We start from the raw sequence: 19,339 nt of genomic DNA, 5'->3' as shown, positions 1-19,339 counted from the left end.
ACATGCCGCAGGCACAGCACCCCCATAAATGCAAAAGAAAATGACCTCACACTTGATAAAATAATTGTTCTTCATATTTTCCTCCATGGTTGAAAGGAACACTGTGCGCTTGTTTCAGTACAGTGCCATACACTGTAATTAAGATAACAGTTACACAATGGGTCTGACTAGTGAAATCCTGCATTTTGGGTGGGGTGTTTGTTTGTCTCATTTCATATAAAGACTTTGTCTGTGAGGAATAAGAACTTAGAAAACTGAAGCTAGAGATACTAGTTAAAAACATTATTATATGTATTTTTTAACTCAGTATAGAGTTATTCATGGCCTAACTATAGCTAGACTTACATTTACTGAACTTGTTGTGAAATGCTCATTGCTCTCCCCAGAACAGCTACTGAATATAAAGCTGTTTTAGCGGAGAAAGAAGTTTGAACAAGGATTTTCCCTGTGGCACAATGGCAAGCTCTGATTTGCCATGTCAGTATTAGAAGAATGTTGGGTGGGAATATCAATGAACGGTGACTGAATAGGTAATGTCACTCTGTCTAGCACCAACCAACATAAATCATAAATTAAACTTCTAAAAATAATTGTTTTTCTTGACTACAATTGACATAATGGGGATAATGAAAGGTACAGTAAAATATATACAATAACCCCCAACTATATATCATGATTAATTGCTTATTAAAATTTTCAATGATACTATTTCACTCAATTCTCATACAATTTTCTAATGTAGGTAGTATTGTCCCTGCTTTAAACCTTGATCCCTCCACCCACACACATAAATGAAATGTTCATCGAGTGACTTACAGAAATGCTCAGGTTTCTTCAGCTGGTGGGTGTAGCTCTCCTGTTTTTTTTTTTTTTTCATTAAATTATAATTGATTTATAGTGTTGTACCAGTTTCTACTGTACAGCATAGTGACCCACTTATGCATATATAAATATATATACATTGTTTTTTTCATATTATCTCCCATCATGTTGTATCCCATGAGACTAGATATAGTTCCCTATACCAGACAGTAGGACCTCATTGCTTATCCAACCTAAATATAACAGTTTGCATCTACCAACCCCAAACTCTCCTTCCATCCACCTCCCTCCCTCCCTCTCTTCCCCTTGTGAACTACAAGTCTGCTCTTTATACCACCCAGTCTGTTGCTGTTTTATAGATATGTTCATTTGTAACACTTTTTTTTTTTCTTTTTAGAGCCGCACCTGGGCATATGGAAGTTCCCAGGCTAGGGGTCAAATCCGAGCTGCAGCTGAGGCCTGTGCCACAGCCACAGCAATGCCAGATTCAACCTTCAACTGCGACCTACACCACAGCTTATGGTGGCGACACCAGAACCTTAACCCAGTGAGTGAGGCCAGGATCAAAACTGCACCCATTCTCATGGATACTAGTCGGATTCTTAACCCACTTATCCACAACAAGAATTCCCATTTGTGGGATTTTAGGTTCCACATATAAGTGATACCGTATGGTATTTGTCCTTCTCTTTCTAACTTCCTTCATTTAGTACGATCATCTCTAGGTCCATCCTTTTCACTGCGAGTGGCACTATTTCATCCTTTTTTATGACTGAGTAGTATTCCACTGTGTGTATGAAGAGGAGAACATTGTTTACATTGTCTTCTGTCTGCGGGAGGGCCAGTGCCTTTCTACCAGAGGGTATGTCTATCAGAAGGGTCCCAGAGACAGGTGAGGGGCAGATTTCAGAAGGCACAGATATACGGAGGTTTAGGAAATCTGTACCAGCCTCTTCTATTGGTTGCACCATGAGTAACCCATAGTATCTTGAAAACAAAGGCCATTTTGTAAAAATGTAATGTTTAAAGCCATATCTCTATTTCTGTAAAAGTAAAATGTTTTAAAATTGTGTATATACTATATACTCTATCAACCATTGGTGGTAGGATATGTAAATTTCATCAACAATCAGAAAGGCAGAAACGGGGAGGCCAATTGAAAGACTGTTGCAGATGGTGGCTTGGATGATAGAGTGGTGGCTCTGGAGGTGGTGAAATGCAGGCAGAGTCTCGTGGGTGTCCTGAGACCAGTTTCACTGTTAGCAGCAATGTTCTGGCACCAGCAGGGTTGACTCCAGCTCAATTCAGACTCCCCAGGTGGAGAGTCCTATAAGACTGCTCCTCCCCACCTCAGTAACCATCACAAGCCCAGCTAATACCTGTGCTTCTGACCTCAGCCAGCTCCAACATAGAGATTACATCAGTTCCCTCCAGTTCAGGATGACAGTCTTGAATCCAGGTTGTTACTAGTACTTCTTTTTTTTTTGGTGGGGGGGGGGTACCAGTAATTCTGACTGACAGCCTGCAGGTCTGAGCTTCCCAGGACCTCCTCCTCAGATTCCATCAATTTGCTAGAATGGCTCACAGAACTCAGAGAAGTATTTTACTTAGTAGATTATCAGTTTGTTCTAAAAGGATACAACTCAGCAACAGCCAGATAGAGGAGACACATAGGACAAGGTGTGGGGAAAGGGATCAGGGCTTGCATGCCCTCCCCAGGCCCACCACTCTCCCCAGATCCCCACGTGTTCACCAACCCAGAAGCTCTCTGAACCCTGTCTTTTCAGGTTTTTTAATGGAGGCTTCATTATAGACATAATGGATTAAATAATTGGTCATTGGCAATTGATTTAACCTCCAGTCCCACTCCCCTCCCTGAAGGTAAAAGGTAAGGGGGTGGGTAAGAAGGAGGAAGAGGGGTGACAGGGACTTGAAAGCTCAAACCCCTGGTCATCTGGTCATCAGATTGGTTCTCCCAGCAACCAAGGTGGGGGGCCCCCATCCTTAGATGTGTTCTAGGAGTCATCTCATTAACATAAGAAAAGACACCCTTATGGCTCTCATCTCACAGGAAATTCCTAGGGATTTAGGAACTCTGCCAGAAAAGGGATAGGGACCAAATCCATATTTCTTACTGTAAATCACATTATTACAGATTCTGACCCTAGTCTGAAGGTAGAGCCAAGATAAGGTGGGATGCAGGGTGTAGGCAAAGGGGAGGAACAAAGGACCTTGGGATGCACTTACTGAGATAACAGAGGGGGCTGGTTACAAAGAGGAAGGTGGAGGTAGTATGAACATCATGTGTAAAGCTTCAGAACTCTGTGAGATCACAAGAAAAAATGCAGACAGGACATAGCTGAGGTCCAAGAACTGAGCCCTGGAACACTGAAAACCTGTAGAAGTTGGTGATGCAGAGGACCCTGAGCACAGCTAAGGAGAAGCATCTATCCAGGTAGGAAGCTGGTGTTAGGATGGACCCTGAGGAAATGGACTGTTAGATTCAGCCACTGGGAGTGGAGGTGGAGGGGTAGGGTCATTGGTGACCTTCATACTTTACATACATGCTAATTATTTCCATTAGATTATCATATTTTTCCCCTCAAAGTAATCTGAAGAATTTTTATACTTCTATCCCCATTTTCAGCTGCTTGCTCAGTTTTTGATTGTCAAACAATTTTAATCATTTATTTCATATTATCACTTAGTATGACATTTTGGTTTTTTTTTTTTTTACTACTTTTCTGGAAGATTAAACACTACTACATGTTTTAGCATTAACAAAAACACAAACCTAGTTTCACAGAATTATATAACATAAGCACAGGCTAATATTTGTCCACATTCTCTGTTGACTATGCTTGATCTTTCTCTTTTTTTTAAATGTTTTATTTGCATGACACAATTCGTCTTTGCTTTACCCCAGGAGTATTGACTGTACTTGATCTTTTACTTAAGTTTGTTTATTTCTCAGCAAGTGCTTAACAGAATAATACTATGTGGAATGGAATGTGTTACTTTTTTCCTCCTCAAACGTTTACTAGTTGTTGACTGCTATTGGAAGACTAGCATGTGGTGTAAAATAAAGATTTTGGGGAGTTCCTCTTAGGGCTTGGGGGTAACGAACCCAACTAGTATCCATGAGGATGTGGGTTCAATCCCTGGCCTTGCCCAGTGGGTTAAGGAACAGCATTGCTGTGAGCTGTGGTGTAGTTTGCAGATGCAGCTCGGGTCCTATGTGGCTGTGGCTGTGGCTGTGGCCAACAGCTATAGCTCCAGTTCAACTCCTAGCCTGGAAATTTTTGTATGTTGCAGGTGCGGCCCCAAAAAGAAAAAAAAAAAAGATTTTGTTTCAGCATGTTCTGTACTGTTGGTTCTTATCCAAAATAAGATCTTCCACCCATACGAAATTTGAATGAGGTCGAGGATTTTATTTGACTACTAAACTTCTTGAAGAGATAATCGAAAGTATCTACTCAAATAGCTGTGGTATCTCAGTGACATCCCCACAAAACATGCTGCAAACTTCTCGTAGGGCCTATTAAAGGATACATTGAAGAAATATTGAACTGAAAGAGAAACCCTATAAGAAAGAGCCTGAAGGATTCTGGTTAGAGGTGAACATTAATTCAAGTGTTTGAATGAAGGTGTGTTTTTCTTCCACGGGTTCTTGCCCCGTCTTCTCTTTCACTTGAAGTTACTTACTCTGAGTCCTGTCTAGAGGACTGTAACGAAGCAAATCCACAACCATTAGGGATAATAAGATTAGGGGGAAAACTGTGCCATGCTTTGTTGTCAAACACTAGTAGCTGCTATGTGTTGAGTCAGCTTTTGATGGCCTGTCACTTTTTTTTTTTTTTTTTTGCTTTTTAAGACTGCACCTGAGGCGTATGGAAGTTCCCAGGCTAGGGGTGGAATCAGAGCTACAACTACCAGCATACACCAGAGCCACAGCAATGCTTGATCCAAGCCGCATCTGCAACCTACACTGCAGCTCATGGCAACGCAAGATCCTTAACCCAATGAGGGAGGCCAGCGATCAAATCCATATCCTCATGGACCCTAGTCAGGTTTGTTTCCACTGCGCCACAATGTGAACTCCCTGTCACATATTTTGATTCAGAGGAATAATCTTTAAAATCTTAGTAGGAAAAAACCCTTAATTTTGGCTCCCCACAGATGCCACCGTGGAAAATGTGTTTGGGACTGTGTTATTTAGTTTCCCCTGGAATCCTGATTTTCAGTCCAGGTTATTATTACTGCTAATCCGCAGTTTCACCTCGGAAGTGGAAAACTGTTCTGATTCACCAGTCTGCAGTCAGCTGCTCTTGGGAGACCTTCTACCCTGAGGGGCTGGCATTAGAATGAAACCCTTTAACTGGGGCAACTCCAGACCATGAACTTTAGGTGAGGAGGAGTTGAGGGTAACGATGTTGTAACTTGTAAGTGGAGTCAGATTGTGGTGGTTCTTGAGTCTCCTGCTGATAGGAACACTGGGCCAATAACAGTTGTTTCATCCACTAATTTAGTAAGAAACTGTGCTTATAACATAAACATTCCTTTTTTTTTTTAACTTGACAACATTTTCAACAAAGCTAGCCATCTCTTTTTTTCCATATTTGGGCCCAAGCAAGAACACTGCTATTCCTCAGGGTTTGTCTGAAACTCCTGGCATTGCAAGGTCAGGTTCAGGTTTGAGCCTTGAAGTTACCGCTTTGAAGAGCTGGATGGTAAACACGGTTCTGTTTTCAGGCTAAGCTGTCACTGGAATTGGCTGTAGAGATGGGTCAAGGTTGATCTCATGGCCATGCTTTCTAAGTTAAGAGCCTCTCCGTGTAAAGATTTGATGTGAAGACAAATGCCCCCCCCCCCCCACAGGATTTCTCACTTAAATGGATAATCTGCATCACCCACACCATATTAAAACATCTGTTCTTGAGTAGGAAGGCAGGCATTTGGTTTTCTTTGCTGGCTTAAAAGTAGTTTAAAAACATAGCCCATATAACTTTTTGGATGGATTCAGATAAGGGAGGCGGGGAGGACCAAGAAGCATGTTTAAATGAATTGTTCCAGAGCATTCTTGTGTCTTTACAGCACGTCCCATCAGTCGTTCCTGGCAGGAGTTTTGGTCTGCATGCCCCATCTGCTCCTTGAGCTCTTTAAAAGTCAACCCTATAGTCAATATATCAGCTTGACATTAGGTAACAAGTTTGGAGATACCGCTTAAAGTGATAAACGGCCAGGCTGAAATTTTTAAGTCTCTTACCACACCTGGGTGATCATTTTGTTTTTCTTTTGTTTTTAATAACTACAATAAAACCTAATCTGCATAACCAACCTTTCCATTAGGTATGAATGAGGTGAAAGCTTCTTATCAGTGTGAAATGTACTGCATGCCTTTGGCTAAGAAAGCTTTGGTGTAAATCTTTGAAGGTCCTTAGAGTTTTGCAGCAGTTGCTATGCTACTCAAGGTAAACATTTGCATGCGTGTATTTGTCTAGGGAAGGTTCATTGTCAGTGTTGTAGTTTTTAAAGTGTGCTGGCCATAGAAATCCTAATAAAAAGACAAGCTACAGTTTTGTTTTGTTTTTTTTCCAGATAAGTATTTATTGTGGAATTCTAAGCAGTTCAGATAGTACTATTCCAAGTAGGAAATCAGCTTTTCTTTTTCTAAAAAAGGAGATGACAATTAATGCATAAAATAGCTAGGTTAGCCATAATAAAATACAAAAAGTAGGAGCGCCCGTTGGGGCTGAGCAGGTTAAGAACCTGACATAGAATCCATGAAGACGCAGCTTCAATCCCTGGCCTCACTCAGTGGGTTAAGGATCTACAAGCTGCGGCGAAGGTCGTAGATGCAATTCAGTTCAGCATTGCAGTGGCTGTGATGTAGGTCTACGGCTGTAGCTCTCATTAGACCCCTAGCCCAAGAATTTCCACATGCCACAAGTGCAACATTAAAAAGAAATAAAATGAAATAAAATAAAATATGAAAACACTAAGATGTTGTTGTTTGTTTGTTTTTGGCCATGCTTATGGCATACAGATGTTCCCAAGCCAGGGATCAAACTCTCACAACAGCAGCAACAACACCAGGTCCTTAACCCACCGAGCCACCAGGGAACTCCAAGATGTTGCTTTTTTAAAACAACCCCCTGGAGAAGTCAATAGGGGAGCTGCTCTTGAAGCCAGTTTGCTTTTTTGAGCTTATAATAATACTAATTCACATGGCCATTACTTTGTCCATTCACATGGGCTGTCAGTTGTTTTTCAGTCATGAAAGTTGAAATATGTTTGTTTTTCAGTTATTCTTTCATATTAAGTTCATTTTTTATGGTCCATACTCACCAGAATTTGTTTGATCCTTGTTGAGTTACTTACGTGACCCATAATAGCAAATTCTTAGTTTTGGATTTGTTTTGGCAAAGGGGAAAATAACTCTCTCCTGTGATACAAAATACTTGGCTTATAAAGATTCAGCTTTGCAAGTACAAGAATTTTGGTCTGTTTTACTCACACTGCACACATTATGGGCTTTTTGTTTATTTATTTTTTTCACGCCACACCTGCAGCATATGCAAGTTCCCAGGCTAGGGTTCAAGTCGGAGCTACAGCCACCAGCCTACACCAGAGCCATAGCAGTGCCAGATCTAAGCCGCATCTGCAGCCTACACCCCAGCTCGCAGCAATGCCGCCAGATCCTTAACCCACTGAGCAAGGCCAGGGGTTGAAGCCAGATCCTCATGGATACTAGTCAGATTCGTTTGCACTTGGCCACACAGAAACTACTGGGCTTTTTTAATAAATGTTTGTTAAATGATTTAGTGGAGGTGGTATAATATTAACCTTTCTTTGCTGCTATAATAGATACTGAGAATTCCATGACAGCATGTTTTAGTTCCATGGGGCCACTGTTTCAAAGTACCATGGAATGGATGGCCTAAAACAAATTTCTTTTCTCACAGTTCTAGAGGCTAGAAGTTGGAGAACAACCATCAGCAGGGTTAGCTTTTGTCTGAAGCCATTCTGCTTGGCTTGTAGGTGGTTACCTTCTCCCTGTGTTTTCACATGCTCCCTACTCAGTGCGTATCTGTGTCTGCATTTCTTCTCCTTACTAGACTCTTCTTACACATTTCCTCCTTACAACCCCAAAAGTGGTATTGGTAGATCATATGGTAGCTCTATTTTTCAATTCAGTTTAATTTTTATTTTATATTGTAGTACACTTGATTTACAATATTGTGTTAGTTTCAGGTGTACAGCTAAGTGATTCAGTTATACATATACCCATATCCATCTTTTTCCAGATTCCTTTCCCATATGGGTTATTATAGACTAACTATTAAGTAGAATTCCCTGGGCTGTACAATAGGTCCATGTTGATTACCTATTGTATATAGAGTAGTAGTATATGTTTATCTCAAACTCCTAGTTTATCCATAACCCTTTCACTTTCCCCTTTGGGAACCATGTTTGTTTTCTAAGTCTGTGAGTCTCTTTCTGTTTTGGAAATAGGTTTATTTGTATTCTATTTTTCATTTTTTTTTTTTACCAAACTTCCATACTGTTTTACAGAGGGGTTAAACAAATTTACATTACCACCAAAGGTTTGTAAGGATTTTTTTTTTTTTTGGAAATGACACCAAAAGCATGGCAACAAAAGCAAAAGCAACCAAGTAGCCCTTCGTCAAACTAAAAAGCTTCTGCCCATCAAAAGAAGCACTCAACAAAATGAAAAGGCAACCCGTGGCCTGAGACAGAACATGAGCAAACCAAGTATTGGATAAGGGTTGATATTCAAAAATGTATAAAGAACTCATACAACTCAGAATTTTTCTGGTGGCTCAGCAGGTTAAGAATCCAGCTTTGTCACTGCTGTGGCTCAGTTTGCTGCTGTGGCAGGGGTTCTATCTATAGCCCAGGAGCTTTTGCATGGAGTGGGAGTGGTCCCCCCAAAAGAACTCATACACTCAATAACCAACAAAACAAAACAAAAATTCAGTTATGAAATAGGCAAAGGAACTTAGATATTTTTCCAGTGAAGATGAACAAATAAATGGGCATAAGTAAATGAAAAGATGCTCAACATCACTAGTCCTAGTGAAATGCACACCAAACCCACAATGAGATACCACCACACACCTGTTGGTTGTCAGGAAGACAAGAGTTGGCAGATGTTGGTGAGGATATGGAGAAAACAGACCTTCTTGTATGAGTTTAGCAGCCATACTTTACAAAGGAGGAAACTGAGGCTCATGTGGGTTATTATTATTTGCTCAAATTCCCTTTCTTGACACAGCAGCTCCAGGAATATAGCCCAGGCTTAGGGACCCCTGATCGGGGCTCAAATTATGATCATATTGCCATTCAGAATGACTCTCACCAAGCAACTGAAAAGATTTCTTCTTGTATAGGATCATTAACACATGGCCCTGGCATTTTAGAAATGCATGGTTTGACAGGACAACTCACTGCATAGAGATTTCAGATTTCTTTTCTGCTCTTTCACAATCTGTCTTTTCCAAAAGGGTCTAGCCTAGGATTAGGTTACCCACCAGGTTATTGGTACTGCCCTACAGATGTGTAACAGAAAAGCTTTTTTTTTTTTTTTTTTCCTGGCTCACTGAGATAGGGATATTGATTTAGTTAGTTCTGTATGTGACAGAAACCAAGAAACTGCTTTCCATTACTGACCATTGTCATCCACTGAATAATCTTAGAACAATCCATTGCTTAGTATTAAGTATTTATTTTCATGGCTAATGAAAGAGATAAGTGGAGAATGGGCAAATCCAATTCAATTTGGGACACTTAGCCCAATTGTAAGTATTTCTATATAGCAAAGATATCATTAGAATTTTCTAGACACTAAATATGGGTGGAAAGACTATGAGCTTGTACTAGAAAGAGGTGTTTGGGGTGAGGGGAGAAATTAAAGTTTAGAAAAACTACATGGTATTTTCCCTTACTACTTCTTTTTTTCCACTACTCCTCCTTTTCTCTGAAAATCCCTTCAGACAATTTAGAAAAGCAGAACTTTAAAAGTGAACAACTTGATTGTTCCCTAAACCAGTTGGGTGGGGTGACAGTCATGAGAAAGCCCTTAAAAGTTCTCCTTTCTCTATTCTGTCCAGGGATTGAATCTTTGAATCCCAGGCAAGTGAGTTAATTCTTGCCTCCTGGGTTTATTGGGTGTTTTGCTTGTTTGTTTGTTTGTTCGTTTGGGGGGATGGGGGTAGGAACTGTTCTGTGTGTGTGTGTGTGTGGTAAATTTTTTACATTTTATCTTATTTTAATTTAGGCATTTGAAAGCAGGGAGGCTTATACCATCAAGCAATATATGCATGCAGTAACATTTGCCAAGTAGTTTTTTTCCCAGCCTTTGTCATTGAAGGGAATTGTTATTCTAATACTTCATTGAACCCCAGATGTGCATAATCCATTTGCCTAACATTCCAGACTTATTCTGTTTTCCCTTTTTTTTTTTTTTTTTTTTGCATAACTACTTTACACTTTATCTCCATGGTAGTGGTTTCAGTTGGAACTTTTCATTGCTTCTGAAGGAATGCTCTACACAAATGCAACAACATAGAAGCAAAATAAGTCAGATCCATAGCTTAAATAAGAATTTTATGTCATGTCTAAAATATACATCTGCACTCTGACACTTTAGTGAATAAGATGTACTTTTTTCCTATTGGCTTTCTGTGCTCTCTCGGGGCAGATTGATACATTCGATTTGTATCATCATTGTCATGAGTCATAACTCAATTATCCTTTGAGTTTACTGACCTTTAGTTTTCACTTTTCATAAACATATACATCTTGGTTTATAGTTTAAAAAGTTTTCAAAAATATGCATCAATGTAATCTATATTAACCAAGTTGATTATATTAATAATAAACACTTTCATTAGCTAATTGTCAGTTTATATCCATCCTATAGTTATCCATCATAATAGTTCTTTCTCTCAAAGTGATTTTGCATTTCTTGGACAACTTTTTAAAAATTCTGGGAGTAAAGAGGAATATATTAAATTTGTTTCTACTCTTAGAAGTTGAACAGGCTAATTGAAAATATCTTAGTGCTCATATTTTAGACAGAACCTTGACATTGTTGAAGTTAGATCTTTAAAAATAAGAATGAAGTTATGTTTACCCAAAGCTGCCACATTCATTTCTGCTGATTATGCTCTATAAAAATGCTGTGCCCACCCCCATGGACAAGAGAAGTTCTGGGCCTATAAAGCTATGATCCCAGCAGGGACTGAGTCTGCCCCAGAGAACTGATGACCTCTTTTCTGATTTACAGAGCAGGTTTTGCTTTTTAAGCCATACGTCCACAGGACAGCCTGGGGGGGAGTCTTTTTTTTTTTTTTTTAAGATTTTTATTTTTTGTCTTATAGTTTTACAGGGTTCTGTCAATTTCTGCTATACAGCAAAGTGACCCAGTCATACATATATATATACACACACACATGATTTTTCTCACATTATCCTCCATCATGTTCCATCACAAATGACTAGAGATAGCTCCCTGTGCTGTACAGCAAGTTCTCATTGCCAGTTGACACAATTGATATACATGGGAGAGCAAATGGTCCTGTTACTGGGAAAGTTTTCATGGATGAATTGGGTTTCAAGAAGGCTGTTATAAATGATCAGGATTTATTATGTAGATCACAAGAGGGAGAGTTTTGCCCGTAGGAGCAGGGGAACAGCATTAGCATGGGGAGAGGTACAAGGTCAAGGCCAGAGATGAATATGACGTGTGCAGCAATTAGTAAAGAGACTAGCTTGATTGGGACAAAATGTCGTTGTCTTTGATGAGCAGAGGATTAGATGGGAAAGGTGAGCAAAGGGCAGATGGTGAGGGTCCTGAGTGCAGGGTGAGGTATTTGGATTTTATCCTCCAGATGAGAAATCACTCTAGGCATTTGTCCAAATTCATCCCGTGATCAGTGATAACTTATTTTAGGTAGATTAACCAAGGGTTATGCAACATAGAATAAAAGGAATAAGGAAAGCTTGATGGCAAGGAGACAAAGTCAGAGGCTGCTGTCAATAGCCCGTCGTTTTCAGTCTCTACCCACGATCTGAGAAATGAGGAGGAAAAGGAACAGCTGATATGATGGTATGTTTTATTATACAAAATGTTATCATTTCTACATGGTCCCCAAGGAAAGAATCCTCATTTATCATAGAAAATGCTGAAATTATGGATAGGTATAATAAAGAAAATGAAAACCACACATTCTCATTAAAACCGTAGATGAACACACTTGAAATTTTAGGCACTTTTAATTTTTTGTTTTGTTTTGTTTCAGCATATGTGTGTTGAAATCGTGGTGTATTTCTGGTTTATGTAGCTTGGGTTTCTTGACATTTACTACCTATTAGGCATTTCTTTTTTTCAATAAAAAAAAATCCTAGAGGACCTCTTTTTTTAATTGCAGTAATGTTGTGTTAGTTTCAGGTGTACAGTTAAATGATTCAGCTATACATACATATGTGTATGTTCTTTTTCATATTCTTTCCCATTGTGGTTTATTACAGGATATTGAATATAGTCCCCTGTGCTATAGAGTAGGACCTTGTCGGTTATCTGTTTTACATATAGTAGTATGTATCTGTTAATCCAAAACTCCTAATTTGTCCCTCCTTTCCCCTTTGCTAACAATAAGTTTGTTTTCTATGAGTCTATTTCTGCTTTGTAAATAAGTTCATTTGTACCATTTTTTCAGTTCCACATATAAGTGACATCATTTGATGTTTTTCTTTCTCTGCGTGACTCACTTCACTTACTAGGAGAGTCTCTAGGTCCAGCCATGTTGCTGTAAATGGCATTATTTCATTCTTTTTTATGGCCAAGTAATATTCCATTGTGTTATATACTGTAGCTTCTTTATCCATTTCTTTGTCCACAGACATTTAGGTTGCTTCCATATCTTGCTCTATACCTCATTTTTAATGTTTGTATATCGTTGTAGTTTATGAGTGCAGTGTCATTAACTATTCCACTATTGTAGATTTAAACTGTTACCAGCTTTTTATTAGTATAATACTACTATAATAAACATCAATCAACATAAATGTTTTATGTCATACTATCCCTTTTCTTTCCTCTGAAAATTAATTAATTAATTAACTTTAAACATTAAGTAGACTGTTTGCTCCTCCATGTATTTTGCCTATTTCGTCTTTTCTTTGGCGGGTGGGAGCACACCCACAACAGGCATATGGAGGTTCCCAGGCTAGGGGTCGAATTGGAGTTGTAGTCACTGGCCTGTGCCACAGTAACGTCAGATCCGAGCTGAATCTTCGACCTACACCACAGCTCACATCAACACTGGATCCTTAACCCACTGACGGAGGCTAGGGAATCAAACCTGCATCCTGATGGATACTGTCAGATTAGTTTCCGCTGAGCCACGATGGGAACTCCTATTTTGCCTATTTTGATTTCAGTTCTGATCTAGTGTTCTCCACCCTTAGTCCACTTTAAAAATTGGCAGGAGGGAGGGTTTCTTACTGAACTTTTCCTGAAATTATTGCCTTCTCCTGGTGCTTGCCATTTAAAATGGGGTATTTTAATTCGTTGCTCCATACGTGGGCATTCTGTTTGTTTTCGGTTTTTCCTCCCTGTCATCATGGCAATGAATTAATATCCCTGTGCATATATTTCCACATGCACAAATAAAAGGGAAAAAACCTCCAAAGTGAATTAGAGGGACGTGGGGACTGTGCATCTTCAACTCTAGCATCCTTGGAAATCAGTTACATCCACTAAAGTGATACCAATTAATAGTCATTTCTTCAGGCAGAGCAGAGAAATTTCAATTTAACCACATCTTTGGCAGCCTTTTCTTTTAAATGTCAGTCTCATATAAGTGAAATAGGGTCTCCATTTTTGTATCTGTAATATCTCACTTTGTTATCTCTGATAACTAATGCATTTTAGTGTTTTTATGTATGGTGGTCATTCAAGCTTCTTGTCTGAAATTTGCCCATTTTCTATTGACTTTGTCTTTTTTTTTTTTTCTTTTTTGTACACTCCACTCTGTGACAGTTGCATGGCTTTCAAGATGTCATCCCAGTATCCCTATTTTAACTGCTTATTTAAAAAAAATTAAGTAGCTTTATCAAAGTTCTCTTTTGTGGTTTGGGTGTTTTCTATCTTGATTAACAAGTTCTCCAGTATCAAAGGATTTTACACTTAACATTTTCTTCTAATTCTTTATGGGCTAATACTTTATTTTAAATTTCAATTCCTCTGACACCCGTTTTTATAACTACTGGGTACGCTTCCAGAATGAGGAGAATGAAAAGTGGAAAACAAAAGTTGGTAAACTCTGTTATGGCTCCCGTTGTAAGTCCGTAACCAAACCATGGAAGCACTGTCTTTTTTGTCAAGCCACAGATACCCACATCCACCATGGTTTGTGGTAATGAAAAGGAATGTCTTTCCCATTGAATATCTTTTCCTACAGAAATTCCATCCAAGTTCATCTACAGGACGTCTTTGCAAAGTCATTACTGTGAACTGGGGTTGAATACGATTTCACTTCCCGGTGTTTTCAGCCTTTGTCTACCTACCTAACTTCACGGGTGAGTCCAGAGGGATCCATTGTCATTTTAAAAACAGTTGACACCAGATTCATTTTACTTTCAGCAATTCACAGAAACTGTGAGTCCCTCACTGCTACCCGCTGCAGCTCTGCCCCTGGACCTGCTTAACAATGCTGTCACTGCCTTTAGTACCTTGGAAGATCTGATTCGGTACCTTGAACCAGACAGATGGCAGCTGGACTTAGAAGATCTATACAGGCCAACCTGGCAACTTCTCGGCAAGGCTTTTGTTTTTGGAAGAAAATCCAGAGGTAAGCTCTCTCTTCAGATTAGAGCCTCATTTAATTTTCTCAGCAGCTGATGTTTCAGGTTCTTCTGCTAGACCTTCTAATGAGAAGAGTGTGAAATTCTTCCCTCATAAACTGAAATCATCTCTTTACATAATATTTGCGCATATGTACAGTAAGAAAACATAAAAGAAGGCACTTATAACAGCGAGTTTCAAAGATTAAAAGATCCTTTTCCTGAAAAATTCCTATTATTCCTTGAATTCAAAAATATCATTTTGATGAAGTCCTCTGTTACATTTTGCAGGAGTCATTGCTTATTCAAACTTAATTTGGGGGGTACATTGATTTAGAGATTCGAGATAGATTATTGTAGCTACTGAACTTGAAAAGGGGAAAGCGCTATTGAAACCTATGTCCACCATGACCCCAATGAGTCAGGATTATATCAGTATCCATTTCCTAAGCCTAGAAGCTTTTCTAAATAATATGCAAAATAACAGTAGCTCACCAGAAAAGGGAACTAGTAGTTTACACGGCAAGATTCATTATAAGAAAACAGTAGCCAAAAGATACTCATAGTGATTTTTTTTTCCACATAAAAACATGATGCTTCTGAAATGATCATTTTTGACCATATGAGTATATGAGCGAAAAGTGTTGATAATTAGACTTAATTCCATGTGGTCAAGACATTGGAATCAATGTTAACTGCATTGGCTCTAAGGTTAGCAAGTTTTCCTGATAATACTAAACTTGGAAAGCATCACCATCAGACACAGGTGAAAGTGTAACTGGGTGATTATAGTGTGCTCCCAAAATCTGTTCCAGTCTGTCACAAACATGGACATCTACCCAGGGTCCCTTTAAAAAAACAGTCTGAGGAATGTCTATGGAAAGAACAATGTTTAGTTAATTTGAGCAACTCCTGGGGGACAGATTGCATCAGACCTGTTCTTCCAAATCTTGTCAGGAAGAAACCCGATTCCTGCCCTTTCCTGCATCCGGAGCTTTTCATCTCAGCAGGTCTTGTTCAGACTTGCCCAACCAGGGTATTGTGCTGTGCCAACAGCCCTGGTTTCCTCTCAGCGATATTTGCAATCACTGTTCAAGCCCAGAGGCAGCCGAATCTTGTCCAGATGCTGAAAGCTGTTACATATTTATAAGATTTGATCTTGATGAATAACTTACCAACAACACTTCCCTTCCCTCCCAGTTAGGAACAGGAAAATGTGAGGCTAGCTGAAATGCCAGTGAATAGAGCCTTTGTTAGCAAGTTTGAGGTGGATTATCATGGGGATCTGTAAGAAGCAGAAGGCGTCAACCTGGATTCTAAACTCAGATCTAGTTTTCTGACAGCTGATCTCTGGATTCAAGCCTGAAAATCTCCCCTCTAGCCCTGTCTTTGTGCCTGTACCTCTCCACGTGGTTGCTCAGTGAAGATCTGGCTAGCGGCTAACGTGTATTTAAAAGATCCAGCACCGCACCAGATCTTTCAAATATTCATTTAACACTTTCCAAGTTGAAGCCCTTTGTGGTTTGCCAAAACTATTAACTTTTTAAGCATACAGTAAGTGTGAGGAAAGCAGTGTATATTTTTGGAACTTTACATAAACTGAAATGCAGGTGTGGGATAACATCTGTATAGACAAAACCATCTCCCCTCCCAAGAGTCTTTGTACAAAGAAGGAGGAGAGAAACGCTTAAAAGCTTCTAATTAGACATCGAAATAGATTTTCCAGAGAATAAACATATCGCAGAGTTACCACATTCATCTTAGAAAGACCACCCTCAGATTGCATTGCAGTAATAAAATACCCTTGGGCTGAATATCTTAAAAGAATGAATACTGGCCAAATAAAATGTGATCATAATTTTTTTCAATCAGTATTATCCTTCTTAGTAAAACTTGCCTTATTTATGAATCTGAACAAGAAACTGTGCATTAGAAATAACAGTGCTCATTGATGACAGGCTCCAAATATTCATTCTTTAGAAAGACATACTGAACCATATATTATTATCTTAGGAAGTAGTTATGAAAAGGAAATAAAGCATCTGAAGGCTAAGTTTTACTTTACAAATATTTTGCTGAAGGAAACTTACATATTATAGTTAAGTTATAAAAAAGTGTGTTAGTACATGACCTTTCACCCCCCCCTTAACCTAGATGTTCTTACAAATATCTAAAAATTTTTTGACATCAATTGTAGTCTCCTGAATTATTTTAATGAAGCTTAGATGAGTTTGAAATCCTGGATATAGGAAGCATGAATTCCAAATAAGATATGCTAAATTGGTTTATTTGTATTTTTAGGCCAGAGTGGACTGAATTCATGACTTTCTGTTTCTTTCTTTTCCTTTTATTCCTTTGGTTCAGGGGTTTCATTCATACCTTACTACTACAGGGAAAAAAAAAAAGGAATACCACATTTTCTAAGTCAGGCTTGACTAGTACTTAAAAAGGGCTTTTGACTTTTGTGTCAGAGGTGATAGATGAGTGGAAGCTAAGTTGAAAGTTTGTTTAAATTTTCACATTGTAGCAGGTACCCTAACTTGCTCCACTTGGGAAATCCATCTAACCTTTTATTGTGGTTAAGTAAACATTTTAAAACGAACATACACAGTCTCATTTTCTAGTTGCATGAAATAGTATGTTGAAACCCTTTGAGGCCGAGGAATATCCTTTGAAAGCAAAGAGCTTCATTCACATTCTAAAGAAGTATAAATCTTAAATAAGCATTAAAAATTTTGGCCACTGGCTTGTGTGTGTGTGTGTGTGTGTGTGTGTGTTTGTGTGTGTGTGTGTGTGTGTGTGTGTGCGCGCGCGCGCGCGCCTGTTTGAGGTTTTCTCTCCCCTTGCTTAGTAGATATTAACTTGCAGAGAAAAGATTCAAATGAGCCCATATGTAGCTTTGACAATGAAAGAGCAGTATGGACATAGATTTTTAGTTTAGCAAAGTGAAATCAGGTAAAATTCATGACATCATTAAACCTAATTATCTCATTAATTTTGTTAGAGATAAAATGGTCTTTAATGGCACTTGAAAGAATGAATTCACTTCCTCTTAAATATTTAAAAGCTTTACTTTCACAAGATCATTTTTCAGATGAAAAGGAAATCATTAGATACTCAAATGATGAAACAGTGATTTTCTGCCGAGTAGAAAAAATAACTTTTAGCTTAATAAGACGTTGAAATGAACGTACTGGGTTAGCATTTTCTTGGTGTTTCCCTATACTTGAGCTAGGTTTTGTCAACCATATATTTTACATGTGCTTACAATTTACAGTTGCATATGCATAATCTATAATATATTTCTTGAAATTACTTACATTGGCTTCTTTTGACACTTTAGAAACAAACTTGATTACATGTACAGGTTAAAAACATAGCTAAGAAAACAGACACTTGATTTTTAATTATCTTGTCATTTTAAAAGTATTAAAAAAAAGATTAGCTCTTAGTTTTAAAAACTGGTTTACATAGTGATTATTATTACCTGAAGCGATCTTTAGCCAGAAAATAGTACTTATAATGTTGGTAATATTAGTGAAAATGTATTTAACCAGATTAGATTAAGTATATTTTAGATAATGTTCCTAAATTTTAGTAAAGCTTTATTTTTGAAGGAAAAAACTCCAATGAATTATATATTACTCCAAGCTTCAATTTTATTGCAATTGCTTTTATTTGAATATTTCTAGGGTAAAAAATAAAGCTACAAGGCAGAAATTAAAATTACATTAGAGATGCTTATCCTAATAGCAGCTACTTTATATGTTATGTATAAGTTTATCATAAACATGACATGTAATTTTGATAGAATTTAACTGAGGCAGTGATGTTTTGTAGCTAAAAACAATGGTTCTTTGAGAATTTACTGCAACAATCTGCTGAAAGGATATTTTGTTTGGTCTTCACAAGTAGGTATTCTTTTAAAGAATAAAGCACAATATAGCTAACCAACTTGCTCAAAGAATAGAGGCAGTGGTTATAAATTAGACATTTCTTCCATTCTTTAGAAGGAGACGAGCTCTGAAGGAGTCTAGTTAAACAATTTCAAAGTCCATAAATTACTCAGTTTACCAGAAGCAGGGCTTTCCAGCAACTTCTGCTCCTTTAAAAGTATCATTTTTTTCACTCCTGCTCCATTCAGCTGTTTTCAAAATTTAATTTTTTTCATTTCCTGTTCACATTCTATGATTCTTATTGCCAGAAAGATCATAGAAAGTTCTGCTTACAAGTTTCTGTAAGTTGTTCTTCATTAATTGCATGAGATTGTAATTCTTACAAAAATTGCATTTGTTTTTTCATCAAAGCATTCATTTTATTTTCTGTTCTTCCCTCCAGTGCTCCCCTTGTTTACTTTTATTCAAAGGTTAAAATGTGTAGCCCCCCTTATGCTCTATTAAAGTTTCCTATTTATAGCTCTCAACTATTTTGTCGGCTCTATTCTTAACCCTGCATGATGCTATCACTTCATTGGTCGCTAAGTCACAAGGAAGCTCTGTGTACTGTAACACAGAAAGTCCAACTTGCAAGCTGCATCACCCTAAAGCTGCATTAAAATAGTAGAGAATGTTGTTGGGTGATAGTTCTTGAAATAGCTAGACTTCTTTATGAAAAAAAAAATGTAATGAAATACACAGGCTAAGAG

At 38.2% G+C, this 19,339-nt stretch overlaps 1 protein-coding gene across 2 annotated transcripts in view; it reads left to right on the top strand.

Annotated features, from left to right (window-relative positions):
- The window catches only part of PDGFC (platelet derived growth factor C), a 254,189-nt gene that overhangs the window by 224,678 nt on the left and 10,172 nt on the right, over positions 1-19,339 (top strand). For both annotated transcript variants that reach the window (XM_047798325.1, XM_047798326.1), the window contains one exon: positions 14,495-14,702. In XM_047798325.1, the coding sequence (XP_047654281.1) occupies positions 14,495-14,702 (208 nt within the window). The remainder of the gene's footprint in view (positions 1-14,494; positions 14,703-19,339) is intronic.

The sequence above is a fragment of the Phacochoerus africanus genome, chromosome 10 (assembly GCF_016906955.1).
Source record: "Phacochoerus africanus isolate WHEZ1 chromosome 10, ROS_Pafr_v1, whole genome shotgun sequence".
NCBI lineage: Eukaryota > Metazoa > Chordata > Mammalia > Artiodactyla > Suidae > Phacochoerus > Phacochoerus africanus.
Note: the sequence above shows the minus strand (reverse complement) of the source record. Positions and strands in the feature narration are given on the sequence as shown.